This window comes from Eublepharis macularius, chromosome 2 (assembly GCF_028583425.1).
Source record: "Eublepharis macularius isolate TG4126 chromosome 2, MPM_Emac_v1.0, whole genome shotgun sequence".
NCBI lineage: Eukaryota > Metazoa > Chordata > Lepidosauria > Squamata > Eublepharidae > Eublepharis > Eublepharis macularius.
In genome coordinates this window covers 66,853,510-66,866,045 of record NC_072791.1, presented here as the reverse complement: position 1 = coordinate 66,866,045, position 12,536 = coordinate 66,853,510, and the positions used below count along the sequence as shown (strand labels likewise).

The following is a 12,536-nucleotide window of genomic DNA, read 5'->3' as shown; positions in this document are numbered from 1 at the left end:
AGTTTCAGTAACTTTGATATAGAAATTTGCATGGGTGGGAAGTAGAATAGACAAATGCAGGGGTCATTTTGTAGAACAAGAGCTGGAGGAACTCATTAGTATAACTCATTAGCATATGCCACACCTTTTACCATCACTGGAAGTGTGTCATTAGTATAACTGATTTGCATATGCCACACCCCCTGATATCACCTATTCTGGCTGTTTTGGACCCAATCCTGGCCATTCAGGGCCCAAATTGGGCCCAAAATGGCAAAAAGGGGCTGAAAATGGCTGAAAAGGAGCCCAAAATGGTCAGGATCAGGCCACTGTGCTCATGGAAGACAAGTAAACTGATTCATTCTTTAGAAACACAGTATGTAATACCCTTCAGCACTATAAATCCCAATAATTTATATGAACTAGCAGCATATCATACTGTACTGTTTATCTATGTCTAACATAGATACATAACTGGTGTAATCTGGGCTGCAAAATAAAGGACTCTACCAGTGCACTGAATGTTTTGGTGCTAGCCCAATTACAATACAAAGTATGCCTTTGTTAGCTGCTATGAAACTATATCCTATTTTTTTCTACCTGGAACTTCAGATTCAGTGCCCAGATTTATGACCATTCATTATTTAGCAAGGGGACTGACCTGTTTGTCCAATATAAAGTTGAAAGGCATTGCTGACACTTGATGGCATATATAATGTTGGATGATGAACAAGTGAATGAGCCTGAGATGGCATAGCTAGTGATTTTGTTGAAGTGAATATGAGGACAGAGTTGGCATCCTAGTTTATTGCGTGCCCTGGCTCCAGAGTTCATGTCCATGCTGGAAAATACATTATTGTGAGCAAAGAGTTGTTTAAGGTTGGGGGAAGGCTGTGGGCAAGAAAAGGTTTGCCTCCCAATGCCTGTGAGAGAGCAGTATATTTGTCCAGCATAGGTTGCACATCATTAATGGTGCATTGAACTGGTTTGAACATGGACATAAATCTGATATTAAAAAATCACAGCATTCAAAAACCAATGGGCAAACATTTTAATCTTCCCAGACATTCCATTGCTGACCTAAGAGTAGCAGCTCTCAAGCAGAAAAACTTCAAATGAAAATTACAATGCGAGACGGCAGAAATTGAGTTTATTTGCAAATTTGGATCAATGGACCACCCAGGGTTGAATTGGAACATCGGTTTTTTCTTCCGTTACAGATGCTAATTTTCTGCACTTCTCACCTCTGCGCTATCAAGCTAATTATGATACGTATTCTAGTTAGGTTCCTGACACTCTAATATAGTTAGGTTCCTCCTGACACTCCAACCCTCTGCCTGGATTATAAAGATGTCTACTTTTCCCCCACTCCTTGTATCTGATGAATGGAACTTTGACTTTTGAAAGTTCATACCTTGGAAATCTAGTTGGGTCTTTAAGGACCCAGATCTCATTGAAGCCTATCATTTTTAAATTTGGTTCATGTATTGAAAAAGTCTAATTCACAACTGCTTTCTTTCTCTTTATTACTCTATCATCTTCCATTTCAGGTCCAATTCTCAGTGTATATATTTGGCCGCTATAATGGTACCATCTCACTCTCTGCTCCAGAAGAGGCAGATGATATCAGTGCCTCACCGCTGGTGTGGGAAAGGAAAGAGAGCTGGAGTGATCACTGGTTTCTCATAACTGTAGACATGCCAGCGCTTCAGAAGCGGTATGCACAAGTATATCAGTGGCATATGATTGTATAACTATAATATGCTCCATCTATGTGCCTTATTTATTTATTTTTAAATGTTATTTATGTTATTTATAGCCCATTTTTCTCACTGAGACTCAAGGTGGATTATACAGTGTAGGTCAATATGGTCAACAGCTGGAATATTCAATAAAAGTACAATAGCGTAAGGATTGCAGAAAAAACAAGCAGAAATCTGATACAGAGCTGAAAACAACACTGAAACAAAACATAAGCAAATTGACATGACATATTACAAGACTTGAGAACTATCCAGACAGTATGCAGTAGTATAGTCTACAGTCCCTATCCCTTTCCAATGGATCTTTCTGAACCATTTCCTTACAGTACCATCCTGTTAATGGTGTGAAAAGCCCCCCTGAATAATTCAGTTTTGCATAATTTGCATAAATCCAGGAGAGTGGGCATTTTTCTAACCTCTTCAGGAAGGCCATTCTGTAAGGTGGGGGTCCACTGCTGAGAATGCATGTGTTAGAGCAGGACAATCCAATCCAACACATTACTATGTGAAATCAAATGGTATGTGTACACTTTTACACATTAGTGTAAACATGGTTCTCTTTCCAGTTCAAGTCCATACCCACTCTAAAGTAGTCTGAGCTTAAGGAAACTACCTCCCTTTCACCCACCTCTCACTTGTATGAACTGCTGGCTTAGAGTATGACTACAAGTGACTTTCTTCACGTGGAAAACACTAGATTTTTCTTGCAAGGTTACCTGGGAAGTGAAGTCCGAGTGGTCCTTCCCCTCTCTGTTAGAATCGCTGCCTGAAGAGCCACAAGAGGGCTTCGTTTGGGGGCGGGTGGCTGCTACTTTCTCCCAGGGCGTCCTGCGGACTGCCTGCTTCTGGGGAGCTGCTCTGGAGAAAGCGACTGCGTCGGTGAAGCTTCAGCCGCAGTGACAGTGGAAGGATCTGCTGCAGCTGAAGCTTCACCGACACTGCCACTTCCAGAGTAGCTCCCCAGCAGCAGGCAGTCCGCAGGATGCCCTGGGAGAAAATAGCAGCTGCCCGCCCCCAAACGAAGCCCTCTTGTGGCTCTTCAGGCAGCGATTCTAATAGAGAGGGGAAGGACCATTCAGACTTCACTTCCCAGGTAACCTTGCGAGAAAAATCTAGTGTTCTCCATGTGAAGAAAGTCACTTGTAGCTTTGCTCTTAGATTCTATGTCCAGTTTAAAAGAAATTCTCACACACAGCACTGCTGACCCATACAACAGTACTAAAGGACTTATAACTAAGGCTCAAATGAAATGTTATGACTTTTAACAAGTATGGACCTGAATCTCATTCCCTAGAGTCACACAAGGGCTGCAGGAAAGTGCCTTTTAAAGATCTGTTTTGGCTCAAGACCACTGTGTGTGGGGAGGAGAGTCCTGCCTTCCTTTCTGCACCGTTTTCCTGAGCCAAAATGTCGCTAAGGGGTTACATTTTGGAACTGCATGCGCAGCATCCCCAGACCCAGCTGTTTATAAAAGTTGTAGGGTCTAGTTTGAGCCTTAGTAGCAAGGCACTGCTACTAAGGCACTTGGAAGGAACACCAAAAACTAATGCAATAGATTCTGCTGGCGAGTAAACAATGATTAATCATTGATTAACACTGATGGTCAGACACTGTGGTCAAATCCACATTCACCCATTACCCGCATGTTTATCGCATATCTTCCGCTTGCCTCCAATCTGCGATTTTTTCCTCTTTGTTCACATTCCTGCTTCCAATCCGTCTTTCTCGCGCGTCCCTCCGGTCTCACGGCCGCTCAAAAACTGCTTTTTTGGGTGAGACCTTTTTTCCCCGCCCATTTTTTTTTATTTTTGAGCGCACTTTTCCGTTATTTCGATCTTGCCTTATAAAGAAACATCATTGAAGATAATTATGCCTCTCTTTCCCCCACTGACAGCACTGATGGCTCTCTCCCGTTTCTTTTTTGGAAATTTGGAAGCATGTGGGAAGCTCTCGTGGGCATTTCCTATGCAGGACAGTTCAGTGCCTGAATTTTACTGAAGTTTCACTTCCTTGGAGTGTCATTATTTCGATATTTCGTAATTTCGATATTACAGTGATATAAAATAAAAAAAATAAAAAACAGTTAAAAAGGAAGTTTCGCGAGTCCGTTCTGAGGATGGATTCACCCCAAAATGATTTTTCAAACTACCAGATTTTATTCAGAAACAGCATAATCAATAAATCCAATGCTATGAAGTCAAAAACAGTCTTTTGCAGACTACGGAACACTTGAAAGTTGAATCAGCCAACAGGAACTCTCGGAATGGCCGGAGAGACAGGAAGGGGGGTGGTTTTTAAAAAAACTGCGTAAATTGCGCATTGGCCTGTTCACGGCCACCATGAAACTCTCGTTGAAAACCTGTGACCACATATTTGGGAGAAATGCGAATGAAATGCGTCTGTTTAATGAGGTAATGTGACCGACACTCGGGATTGCGTGGGGAATGCGGGGAACATGCGACTTAGAATGAGTAATGTGGATTTGCCCTGTGTCTGGAGAGTCTTCTCTCTGGGATACAGATTGGACTGAAATGGACTTGATTGGATTGGATTGGATTGGATTAGGTGCAATCCTGCCTCTTCTGCCAATGGACGCATATTATGGTGTAAGGGTGGGTCCCCACACTGTGTAACAGTCATGCATGAGCTTCAGGATCTTTTCAATTTCTGTGCACTTGGTACCAAATTCAGATCACAACTTTGTCACACATGGTCTGCAGCCTCCCTCCACCCCATTTTCCTGAGCTGAAGCACTGTCCTGGGGGCTGTATTTTGCCTGCTGGCAAATCCCACAAGTATACTCACCAGTTTCCTTGATGGGCCAAATAGTGCACCACTGGGGCATTTGCAGGTAGGGGAAACTTGTGGGGGAGGAGGCTGAAGCCCCTTCCATACACAGGCCACATTCACAATCTGAATTGGGCACCATGTATGTGGAAGGGGGGGTTGAGGAGAACGTGCACCTCGTGTACAACTGTTATACAGAGAAGAGGCTGGGGACTCCAGACCGACCTGTGTATTCTGTAGTGTGTATATGTGATGGCCAGAATCCTGTTTATTGGTCTGATGCAAAAAGAGAAAGGCGAGAAGCTGGTTCTAAGACTGGAAGGGGGGAAACACACACACAGTGGGGGCGTCTTGACAATAAATCGTGGTGGGTAACAACTGAAGCATGAGATTAAAAACTCATCGCATAAGATCTCCCATACATTTATTCAGAAGTGCTTCTTAAACTTTAGTTTGTTACTAGTTAGATCTTCAGGCCTACCAAACTTTATTAATAAGCAGTTCATTTCCATATAAAGGCCTAGTATATTATATTCTAGGATTTTGTTTGCAGATTAGATGTTGGCCTTGCCCGGCTCTTGTCTAGTCTATCTATTTAGGTGTCCCTCTGATCTTCTTAGACCAATGATGTACTCTAGCTGGATATTAAGGAGGAATGTCTCTTGGTATCAATGCACTATCCCTACATAAATCATAAGATTTCACCATTACCATTAAACAGATATTGTGATGCTTGGAAAAGTGCAGTAGAGGACAACCAAAATGATTAAGGGATGAGGAAAGACTAAAGAGTTTGGGACAACTAAGAGCCAAACTAGAAGAGACACCTGACACATGGAGGACACACGTCAGTTTCCCACAAGTTTCCATGGGAAATGTAGTGAGAAAGTACCTCTGTCAGAGAGAAGGAGGAGAATCCCCCCTGTCCCTGGCAGAGGTTCTTTCTCTAGGCATCTCATCTAGACTGCTCGGCTCCCTCTAGCTGCTGCCAGCACGCTTGGCTCCCGAGTGCATTTAGGGGAGCAAGGGGAGTGTGCTGGCAGCAGCCAGAGGAAGTGTGCTCCCTTTGCTCCCCTAAATGCACTCGGGAGCCGAGTGCACTGGCAGCAGCGAGAGGGAGAGGGAGCTGCCGGCAGGATCGGCTCCCTGTCACTCTCATTGCTGCTAGCACTTTACTCCCAAGTGCAAGTGTTACCAGAACTGCTCTTTTATTATAATGGGGAATTAGCTGTAGCAGTCTGTAACTATTAATATTCAGCGAGGATCATAACCTATGTTTACGGAGGTCCTGATTCCAGACACTCTAGTGAAAAAGAGGCAGACAACGAGTCAGGTCCAAACACGTGTATTGAGTGTAGCGTAAGCCTAGCTTGCACAATCATACAAAGAACATACAAGGTCTAAGAAATACAGAGTAGGAAATACAGAGACGTTCGCATTAGCTGGTTCCCAACGATGATAGGGGGAATACTCACTTATCCTGAAGCGAAGCAGAGACACGACAGCGAGGTGGCCCAATGCCAGCACTGGAACCACAGACGGACAGCAAGGAAGTCTGGATAGGAATGGCCTAAGCCACGGGCAGCAAGGGGGGGGGGGTCTGGATAGGAATGGCCTAAGCCACGGGCAGCAAGGGGGGGGTCTGGATAGGAATGGCCTAAGCACCGAGTGGTCTGGGAGACCAGCTTAAATACCCCAAAACGTACCCTGGGGCTGGTGCTGTACTTGGTGGTTCTCACAGATTAAAACAAAGGGTCTAATGGGCTACTGAATGGCTTGGATGGGCCACTTTGGTAATCAGATTGTGATAAGTGACACCTCAGGAAGAGGGGACAAAAGAGGGAGGGGGAAATCCAAGTGGGCTGAAAGGATGTTCCAGCGGACAGGGCTTGTCCTGATGTCATCAGCTTTGGAATGCGGAGGTTTCTTTGAGATGCATTCTCTAAGTGCTTGGGATGGTCGGCACTTAGTTCCTTCTCCGGGGCGGCTCCTAAGATATGCAGAGCGGGGCGAGGGGCTCTCGCTGCGGACGTGGTGTGCCCGCTTCGCCGAAATGGCTTCTCAAAGCAGTCTTCTTCCCAGGGTCTTCTGGCTGCCTAAGAACATGGATGCCGGCTTGGGCATAGCTGGGGCTGGATAGCAGGCTGCCCGATAGCGAGGGCAAGCTCGGCGACCGGCTCGCGGGAGGCTCCAGGCGGGAACTGACCAGGGAGCGCCTAGCCAGGCTCGCTGGAGGTTTCCCCGGCAGGCGCCCGGCTGCTAGCAGCGGCTTGGGCCCATATGAGGCAGGCTTCCATGGAGGCAGGGGGAACAACACTTTAAAACACAGTCCAAAGCAGGGAACAGGCACGGTCCGTGGCAGATGGCAAAGCAGGCACGGGGAACACAGTCCAAACACACGCTGGGAATTCCAGATACAGGCCAGGGCAGGGCTTGCCCAGGAAGAGAGTCCTTGGTGCAGTTAACCAAACATGGAGTCAGTAAACTACACAGTCTATTGCAGCAGCAAGATAATTGACACGCAGGCAGGAAACTGACACGTGTATCAGAACACACACGTGCAAAGCAGTCTTTGGTGTAGCAGTAAAACAGCAACGCAGGAAACTTTAACACAGTTCATAGCAGGCTTCAAAGCAGGGGAGGGGGCCTACTTGGCAACAATTCCCCCCCTCGGAGACCCCGGGACGTCAGGCGCGCGGGTCTCCGAACTTGGCTTCAAAGGCGAGGTGGTTGGCAATGTCCAGTGGTCGAGCTTCGAGCGAGGAAGGAGTGGGAAGGGAAGGAGGGGGAGGCGTCACTCAAAAGTTTAGTTTGGAGAACCACCTAACCGAATAAGTGCAATTTAGATCAGCCAATGGGCTGCAGGTCTCTGGGTTCACACCAGGGGGTGTGCTAAGTGCAATCGTCAGAACAAATGGCAATAATTCATAAGTAATAGCAATTCATAGTAGTAGGCAGCAATGATCAATTCATGCATATAAACAACAACAATTCATATTTGGGTACATTGATCAATTCATGGATGAAGGTAATTCATACATAATTCATGGTGGATTAAAAGCACTAAAAACCAGGAGCAATTCATATACATGGATTAATTCATAGGCATAGAATTAAAAGCGAAGGCAATTCATGGATACAATTCATGAATGTAAGAATAAAAGCAGGCTACTTCATAGGAAGTTAAAACAAAGCTCATAGGTGAGGGAATAATTCATATAAGAAAGTGCAAGTCAGGCATAGATCCATTCATAGAGGGTAGAGCAATTCATAAATGGTTAAAAACATAAATACAGGTATCTATATAGGATAAAAGCAATGATCTAGGGAGTTAAAACCAATTCATAGAGATAGCAGCAATAAAAGCAAGTGCGGAGAAACAATTCATGAGGGTAAGCGGCGGAAGGGCTCATAGGGGGTCAGAAAAATAGAATTCTCAATTAAAAGACCAACTCATACAGTCAGATTAAAACCAAATTCATACAGGCTAAAACCAATGTTTAAATACCCAGTAAAAGAGACCGTTCAGGAGGGGTCTCATTTAAAACCAAATTCATAAAACGATAAATAGGCTAGAATTACCTCGGCGGAGGGAGTCAGGTTAAAAAGGCAATTCAAAAGGTTAAAATCAAATTCATAGGGATAAAGTTAATGGGCGCACTTGCAGTAGATAGAGGGAGGGACTAGTTCGGGGCTAAATTCATGGGAGTAAAATTCATGAAAGCAATGCAAGGAAATTCATAAAACAATAGAGCTACAAAGATCACAGACGGCTCAGTCCGCAGTACAGCTGCTGGACTGGGTTGCATATATACAAGAACAAGCAAACTTAGTCCATGTGCTCCAAAACACACTTCCACCCCCCCTTGCTGTCTGCGTCAATCCGTAGAGCAGGGTCGGCAGGCGGCGAGAAGGGCTTCAGGCACACAGTTCTAGTCCTCATGGAGGTGGCGCTGCTGGCGGTCGTTTGGAGACGGGCCGTGGGCTGGGAGGCAGAGAGATATGTCCCCCCCTAGTCCACAAGAGGGCCTCGGAGCGGAGTCCGGCAGCAGAGCGTCCATGGGGCCGGTGCAGGATCCGTACACATAATAAAACATAGTCATAGTTCACGACAACATAAGCAATAAAACAAACAAGGGTTAAAGGAGGGCGCCAAGAACGACCCTTAAGGCAAGAGGAGGTCGGGGTTGTAATGGTCCAAACGGTAAGACAGCTGGAGCTGCTGGAGCTGTCGGCGGCTCCAACAGCCCAAATAAAGCAGTGAGGCACATAGTAGAACTTGAAAAGCCAAAATAACAATAATCGGGTGCAGAGCCAAATTGTAAATTCCAGTGGCAGTGGGGCTCCAGCCAAAGAGGGTTTCCCACCACGAGTGCTCTCCGGTGGTCTTAATCCGCTGGACCAGATCCAAAATCTCCTTTCCGTTGTGGGACACAACCAAAGCAGTAGTGTCCCCGTCCCTCTGGATGCTCTGGAGGGTGCGGTGGAGCTGCGGGTGTGCCAGGAGCTCGTGGATTAGCTCCAGACCGATACCAAGGGTCTTCACATGGCTTCACATAACAATAGATGGAGGGTGCCACCAGGATCTCTTCTTGGGTCCAGACCGGTACCGTGTAGGTGAAGTCACAGGCTGCCACCGAAGACAGGTTGCAAAAGCAGCGGTTGACTCCCGGAATCACGGGCTTCAGCTGGAACGAGTTCAGGATCACAAAGTCGCAGGCCGTTCGCATGCAGGCACATCCTTTCCCAATGTAGACCACAGCGGAGCTGTTCTCCTGGACGACCTCGAAAGGGCACTCATTGAGGGCGTCGACTTGCGGGGCTACACAGGGGTGATGAGGTGCAAAGGCTTGGTCCTGGCAAATGAAGCCGGTCTGGTCTCGATGCTGGCACCCTTGGAGGCTGACGAGCTGCCATCCGGTTGGGGTGAAGCGGGCCCAATGGTCGGGGTGGCGGGCGTAGAGGACCTCGGTGTCGCTGACTTGGAGTCCCAGAGGCACGACTGGATACACGTGGAATGACTCGTGCGCACTGGCCGTTAATAAAAATAATTTAAGCTCCTGGGTGGTCGGTGAGAATGAGGAATTTACAAGAGACCACCAGGATTCAAGCTCCAGTTCAATGGGTGACAATTTGGGCATAATCAATCTTTTAATTTCCAGGGGCAAATGCCCGTCCGTGGCTTGCCGAATTAGCCCCATGGCCACAGCCTGATTTAATTGTTGGGCTTGCATACATGCCATGGCTATTGACACGTTGCGTTCCAAAGACTGTGTTCCTTTGAGCAGCAGAGAAAAATCTCTTTCAATTTGACTCTCCCAGTTAACTAAAATGGAGCTGATCTCGTGTTGCCCATTCGAAATGGAATTTAGGGACTGCACTACTGGTTTACCTAAGTCAGAGATGCTAGTCGTGACATGGGCAAACTTATTAGCGAGAGTCTCAATATTGACCGAATCCATGATTGCTAAGCCTCCGGCTGCAGGAGCAGTCCAGTCGGCAATGCTTCGTCTGGCACGCGAGAGAGAGGGGGAGGGATCGATCCACAGTTGTAGCCATGCATTCCAACCCTTGCTACCGGCCTCCAGATAGGGAGCGCACTGCGGCAGCCTCTGGGTCACGTTTAGCTCAGCTAAGTCTATGCGGATCTCTTTTAAAGACATTTGCGGGCGGACTAGAACTCTCTCTCGAATGTCAGTTTTCAAAACATGGGAGCCCACTATATGCGTGCCGCCTTGGCTTAATTGTTCATTGCTAGCAATCAAAGGGTCAATTTGGATGGTGTGGGTCTCCTGGGTCCGGATCAGCAGGGAATAATTGCCTGGTTCGTGAGTCAAATTTACAAAGAGCAGCCCAAGCCGGTGAAATTTCTCTACTAGGGGCTTGGTTTGGCATTCGGGCGTCTGTTGAACCAGAATCCAATCGGGTGGGCCGTGTTTGGCTAGGTCCTCTTCTTTTACAATCCAGGTCAAGTTCTCCCAGCGTTCTATAGCAAAGGAGAGAACTGCGCCTGAAGGGGGCGTGATAGTGACTGATGCAGACTCAGTGGTAGTAGTGCCTAGTAGGATGGTCATTCTAAAGGGGTCTCCTGCCTTCCATACTGCGGCCGACACTAAAATAACTTCACAGTATGGTCCGAAAGCCTCAGTGGCAAATGGCGAGGTTTCGAAGTTGGCAGGGGTGGTATATTTGTCTACCACCGGGACTGCGGTGGGGGCTGGCCTGATACGGGGAAGAAACATACATGGAATCGGAGCAAGTGGTGACACTGTGTCAGTAGGCGAGTAACATACTAGTTCCTGGGACATAGTTTTTACTCCCACACATAAAATAACAAGCTCTGGGGGTCGGATCCACTGCTCTTCACAACTGCGGAAGTTAGTGCGATCCGTGGGGGTGGTCATATTGCTCTGCTGCACAACCTTGCAGACCATCATTTCATTTCCTGCCAGGGTATTTATACATCTCCAGTGGGGGTAGGGCATTAGTTTGGATGGGCGTCCCTCTATTAGGGTGCCTGCCAGCACGAGCAAACACAGGGTAGCCAGGTGCCTCATCTCCTGGCCTTCCTTTTCCTTTTTGTGGTGAGAATATCCTGGGGAGACCTGCGGATATAAGTACAGGTTCCCTGAGTTTCTTGCAGCAAAATGAATGAAGTAAAGCGGGGAAAAAGAAGGGTGTTTTTCTGCCAGCACTCTTACTGATTGGGGCTCGAACGAGAAGTCCCAGAGCACTAAGCGAGCCTTCCAGCTTGTTGCTCTGGGGAACTCCTGTGCGAAGGTTTCTTTCTAAGGCATGTATATTTCAGGGGGGACGTCTTTGCGTCGGGCAAGGGTCGGCTATACGTTAGGCGGGATTATGCAAACTCGCCCCAGAGGTCCCTGGGTGCCTAGACCATGTGGCCTTCAGGTGCCCCTTGTTTGGCGGCGGGCTGCTTTTACTTTGCGGGCTGAGAGCTATCGGTCCGGCTCGGCCTGGCCCTGCCGTTTTGAAAGGAAAAAACTAAAGAGCGGTTTCCAGCAACTCTAAAGGTTGCTGCTAAAGGAGACCTTCGTTCCATTTTTCTAAAATAATTTTTAAGTAGGGGTGGTTAGGGTTGAAGGTATGTTTTATGATGGTTTGCTTTTGCTTTGCCTTTTTCCCTCTGCTTTTTTGCAGGACCTCTTGTATGTATTTCGGCGGACCATATTTTTTCCTAGGATCAATTTTTGGAGGGACTCCCTCGGGAGGCCCCAATTTCATGTTAAAAGAAAGAAACACACAAAGCAAAGGCACACGGGCGTGGGTTATTTTCGGGTTGCCCTCACTTGGAAGGCCTGGCAGGGCTTCATTATGACTTCAATATGTCTCCCCCCCTTCTTTTCCCTTGTACGGTACGGGCAAGGGAAAAGATTACGTGGGGCGGGCGGCTGCTAGCGGAAAGGGCCGAAGTGGAGCCGAAGGCGCTCGGCGGCGTTTATCGAAAAGCGGCGGAGGCGGCCGAGATCTGCCGGCGCCACTGGGTCTGGGTTATTCGGGGGTCATCTTGGCGCGGGGGATTCTGGCTATGTAAATGAGGCACGCTGCCCCTTGTGCGTGGCGAACGCACCCCAATAACATATTCCAGAGGTAACATATTTACAAAATACTGGCGGGTCTTTTACTTTTGCACTAAAGCGTACTGGCTGGTGGCGCCGTATAGCAACTCACCATGACGAATATGAACATTAGTAAAAGAGAGGTGTTGGGCTATCTGGGGGACCTTTTCCAGGGGAGGCACGGCCCTCAAAGCCAAAGCCGACCATCATGCGAAAGCGTGGGTCTGGCAGGTGAGACCCCGAATCCACGTAGATGCGGGATCTTCACCAGCACGGCGGGTGAAATGTCTTCAAACACAGAGATCACCCCCATTGGTGTGTCTCCAATATTGGAAATGCATTCACTCTTGGGCTAAAGCCTCTCCAACCACCTTCACACAGCAAATCTCTTTTGCCTGTGCAATTTTTTTCCGAACATGCGGCTTACAAT

General features: G+C 47.4%; 1 protein-coding gene across 1 annotated transcript in view; it reads left to right on the top strand.

Annotated features, from left to right (window-relative positions):
• Positions 1-12,536, top strand: part of LTK (leukocyte receptor tyrosine kinase) — a 171,046-nt gene that overhangs the window by 73,546 nt on the left and 84,964 nt on the right. The window contains exon 9 of the mRNA XM_054969925.1: positions 1,530-1,696. Coding sequence (XP_054825900.1) covers positions 1,530-1,696 — 167 coding nt within the window. The remainder of the gene's footprint in view (positions 1-1,529; positions 1,697-12,536) is intronic.